Below are 4,831 nucleotides of genomic sequence, written 5' to 3'. Positions count from 1 at the left end.
GAGAGAGAGAGAGAGAGGAGAGAGAGAGAGAGATGAGGAGGAGAGAGAGAAGAGAGAGAGAGAGAGAGAGGGAGAGGGGGGGAGAGAGAGAGAGAGGGGTGAGAGGGAGAGAGAGAGAGGGGGGGCGAGAGAAAGTGAGACTTAAGGGAGAGATGGATTGATCATCAGATGGCCATAAGATGTCATCCATGACTCTAATCAGACATGCCATGTGTCGTCATGGCATTATGACTTACCGCTGGTCCCATCTCCCCGGCTACTCCCTTCAGCCCCGACGGACCCGAGTTACCCTGGAAACAGAGAGGTCAGAGGTTAAATCAGGAAGGCTAAACAGAAACTCTTAGAAGACACTGGACGGTTAGCATTTCCCATAGGAAAGCATGTCACAGTTAGCCACCGTGCTAACACCAGCAGGACATGGAGATGTATCCTCACCAGCGGTCCAGGACGTCCCATAAGGCCTAGTGGTCCAGGTGGTCCCTTCATAGACAACTGGAGAGAGAGAGAGAGAGAGAGAGAGAGAGAGAGAGAGAGAGAGGAGAGAGAGAGAGAGAGAGAGAGAGAGAGAGAGAGACAGAGAGACAGAGAGGGAGACACACACACACAGAGACACAGAGAGAGAGAGAGACAGAGAGAGAGAGAGAGACAGAGAGAGAGACACACAGAGACACAGAGACAGAGAGACAGAGACAGAGACAGAGAGATGTTAGAGAACTGTGAACTGCCTCAAAGCCTGGAGGCTGGGAACTCCTCAAAGCCTGGAGGCTGGGAACTCCTCAAAGCCTGGAGCCTGGGAACTCCTCTAAGCCTGGAGGCTGGGAACTCCTCAAAGCCTGGAGGCTGGGAACTCCTCTAAGCCTGGAGGCTGGGAACTCCTCTAAGCCTGGAGGCTGGGAACTCCTCTAAGCCTGGAGGCTGGGAACTCCTCTAAGCCTGGAGGCTGGGAACTCCTCTAAGCCTGGAGGCTGGGAACTCCTCAAAGGCAGTGAAGTCTAACACATTGGTTGTTCCTTACAGTATAACAGAACCAGTGGTCACATTCATGTCACATGTGGTCATCACTGTGGTCTGCTGTAGCAGTATGGTTATAATATGGTTATATATGGTTATATATGGTTATATATGGTTATATTAATGGTTATATTATGGTTATATTATGGTATTAGTATGGTTATATTATGGTTATATTATGGTTATATTATGGTCATCACTGTGGTCTGCTGTAACAGTATGGTTATATTATGGTTATATATGGTTATATTATGGTCATCACTGTGGTCTGCTGTAACAGTATGGTTATATATGGTTATATTATGGTCATCACTGTGGTCTGCTGTAACAGTATGGTTATATATGGTTATATTATGGTCATCACTGTGGTCTGCTGTAACAGTATGGTTATATATGGTTATATTATGGTCATCACTGTGGTCTGCTGTAACAGTATGGTTATATTATGGTCATCACTGTGGTCTGCTGTAACAGTATGGTTATATATGGTTATATTATGGTTATATATGGTTATATTATGGTTATATAGGGTTATATATGGTTATATTATGGTTATATATGGTTATATATGGTTATATTATGGTTATATATGGTTATATTTTGGTCATCACTGTGGTCTGCTGTAACAGTATATTATGGTCAAATATAAGGTGATGTTACAGTGATGTTGCTGCCTTTACCTTGGTCTGTTGTAGGATGGCCTGGGCTTGAGCCTCCTGGGCTGATATCACTGGTCCTGTTAGTTGGACTCCACCTGCCTGGAACTACACACACACACACACGGCAGGTAGCCTAGTGGTTAGAGTGTAGGGGCGGCAGGTAGCCTAGTGGTTAGAGTGTAGGGGCGGCAGGTAGCCTAGTGGTTAGAGTGTAGGGGGGGGGCAGGTAGCCTAGTGGTTAGAGTGTAGGGGGGGCAGGTAGCCTAGTGGTTAGAGTGTAGGGGGGCAGGTAGCCTAGTGGTTAGAGTATAGGGGCGGCAGGTAGCCTAGTGGTTAGAGTGTAGGGGTGGCAGGTTAGAGTGTAGGGGCGGCAGGTAGCCTAGTGGTTAGAGTGTAGGGGCGGCAGGTAGCCTAGTGGTTAGAGTGTAGGGGGGTAGGTAGCCTAGTGGTTAGAGGCAGGTAGCCTAGTGGTTACAGTGTAGGGGTGGCAGGTAGCCTAGTGGTTAGAGTGTAGGGTTGGCAGGTAGCCTAGTGGTTAGAGTGTAGGGGACGGCAGGTAGCCTAGTGGTTAGAGTGTAGGGTTGGCAGGTAGCCTAGTGGTTAGAGTGTAGGGGTGGCAGGTAGCCTAGTGGTTAAAGTGTAGGGGTGGCAGGTAGCCTAGTGGTTAGAGTGCAGGGGTGGCAGGTAGCCTAGTGGTTAGAGGCAGGTAGACTAGTGGTTAGAGTGTAGGGGTGGCAGGTAGCCTAGTGGTTAGAGTGCAGGGGTGGCAGGTAGCCTAGTGGTTAGAGGCAGGTAGACTAGTGGTTAGAGTGTAGGGGCGGCAGGTAGCCTAGTGGTTAGAGTGTAGGGGCTGCAGGTAGCCTAGTGGTTAGAGTGTAGGGGCGGCAGATAGCCTAGTGGTTAGAGTGTAGGGTTGGCAGGTAGCCTAGTGGTTAGAGTGTAGGGGACGGCAGGTAGCCTAGTGGTTAGAGTGTAGGGGTGGCAGGTAGCCTAGTGGTTAAAGTGTAGGGGTGGCAGGTAGCCTAGTGGTTAGAGTGCAGGGGTGGCAGGTAGCCTAGTGGTTAGAAGAAGGTAGACTAGTGGTTAGAGTGTAGGGGTGGCAGGTAACCTAGTGGTTAGAGTGCAGGGGTGGCAGGTAGCCTAGTGGTTAGAGGCAGGTAGACTAGTGGTTAGAGTGTAGGGGCGGCAGGTAGCCTAGTGGTTAGAGTGTAGGTGCTGCAGGTAGCCTAGTGGTTAGAGTGTAGAGGCGGCAGGTAGCCTAGTGGTTAGAGTGTAGGGGCGGCAGGTAGCCTAGTGGTTAGAGTGTTGGACCAGTAACCAAAAGGTTGCTGGATCGAATCCCTGAGCTGACAATCTAAAAATCAGTCGTTCTGCCCCTGAACAAGCCAGTTAACCCACTGCTCCCTGGTAGGCTGTTATTGTAAAGAAGAATGTGTTCTTAACTGACTTGCCTGGTTAAATAAAAAATATATATAAATATTGGTCACAGTAGTCCCCCCCCGGTGGCAGGAAGAGGTTACTGCAGACTACTGACCCGGCTCCTGGAGGGCCAGAGAGCTGCTGATTTACTGCAGGCTACTGACCCGGCTCCTGGAGGGCCAGAGAGCTGCTGGGTTACTGCAGGCTACTGACCCAGCTCCTGGAGGGCCAGAGAGCTGCTGGGCTTCAGTCATATTTAGAAACCAGGTGTGTCTTCAACAAGGGTTGTGTTTGTGGCGAACATGTTAGTAACAATTTCAGTTGAAGGATTTGAATAAAGATTCCAAAACGTTACGGTGTTCTTACCTGAACAACAAGGATGTTCCCTGGAGGACCTGGTATCCCATCAGCCCCGTTGAGACCCGGCCGGCCTGGAGGACCCTGAGGAAGGGGGATGGAGATAATTATGATGATAAAGAACGACATTTACTTCCTGAATTGGAAGTCCCAGGCAGAGAGAGAGACAGACTGATACAATGTATGGTGTGCTTTATGTGTTCATCTGAAAGTGTGTGTTGTGAGAGATAGATGGTGAAAATGCATGAGAGAGACAGAAGGTGTGTGTGTTAATATGTGTTCGAGATGGAGAGAGAGAGTGTATGTTAGTTTGTAACTCACCAGTTCTCCTAGGTCTCCTTGAGGTCCTACCAGTCCTGTGGGCCCCTGGGGTCCTTGTTCTCCCTGGAGAGAGGACACAGTACAGTATACAGTACAGTGTAGTGTTTCTTAATCCTGGTCCCGGGGACCCAAAAAGGTGCACATGTGAGTTTTTGCCCCATCACCATACAGCTGATTCCACTAGTCAACACATCATCAAACCTTTGGTTAGTGGAATCAGGTGTGTTATTGGCAAAAATATTAATGTCCACCCCTTTACATCCCCAGGATCAGGATTAAGAAACACTGAAACTAAACCAATGAAACACAACAGGTGTAGTGGAGAGAGAAACTGAACCAATGAAACACAACAGGTGTAGTGGAGAGAGAAACTGAACCAATGAAACACAACAGGTGTAGTGGAGAGAGAAACTGAACCAATGTAACACAACAGGTTTAGTGGAGAGAGAAACTGAACCAATGAAACACAACAGGTGTAGTGGAGAGAGAAATTGAACCAATGAAACACAACAGGTGTAGTGGAGAGAGTAACTGAACCAATGAAACACAACAGGTGTAGTGGAGAGAGTAACTGAACCAATGAAACACAACAGGGTGACAGAGACAATATAGAACAGGGGCTCGAGGGCCACATCGAGATTTTGAAATTCAACGGAGAGACGCATCTTTTGGGGGACCAATTGTTGGTTAGAATCCATTTGTGGTGGCCTCCCGAGTGGTGAAGCGGACTAAAGCACTGCATCGAGAGGGTTCGGCAGGCCGAGGTTTCCGTGGCCCATCGCGCTCTAGCAGCACCTGTGGCGGGCCGTACGCAGTGCACACTGACACTGACACTGCGCCAGGTTTCCTCCAACACACTGGTGCGGCTGGCTTCCGGGGTTAAGCGGGCATTGTGTCAAGAAGCAGTGCGGCTTGACTGGGTCGTGTTTCGGAGGACGCACGGCTCTCGACTTTCGCCTCTCCTGAGTCCTTACTGGAGTTGCAGCGATGGGACAAGACTGTAACTACCAATTGGATTCCACGAAAAATGGGTAAAATGTTTTATATATTATTCTCTTGTCTCG

General features: G+C 49.0%; 1 protein-coding gene across 1 annotated transcript in view; it reads right to left on the bottom strand.

The window, feature by feature from the left end:
- LOC116358831 (collagen alpha-1(XI) chain-like) overlaps positions 1-4,831 on the bottom strand; it is an 88,365-nt gene that overhangs the window by 49,014 nt on the left and 34,520 nt on the right. The window contains 5 exon segments of the mRNA XM_031811071.1: positions 237-290; positions 436-492; positions 1,692-1,775; positions 3,456-3,530; positions 3,768-3,830. Of these exon segments, the coding sequence (XP_031666931.1) occupies positions 237-290; positions 436-492; positions 1,692-1,775; positions 3,456-3,530; positions 3,768-3,830 (333 nt within the window).

Source organism: Oncorhynchus kisutch, unplaced genomic scaffold (genome assembly GCF_002021735.2).
Source record: "Oncorhynchus kisutch isolate 150728-3 unplaced genomic scaffold, Okis_V2 Okis01b-Okis20b_hom, whole genome shotgun sequence".
In the NCBI taxonomy this organism is placed as follows: domain Eukaryota; kingdom Metazoa; phylum Chordata; class Actinopteri; order Salmoniformes; family Salmonidae; genus Oncorhynchus; species Oncorhynchus kisutch.
Note: the sequence above shows the minus strand (reverse complement) of the source record. Positions and strands in the feature narration are given on the sequence as shown.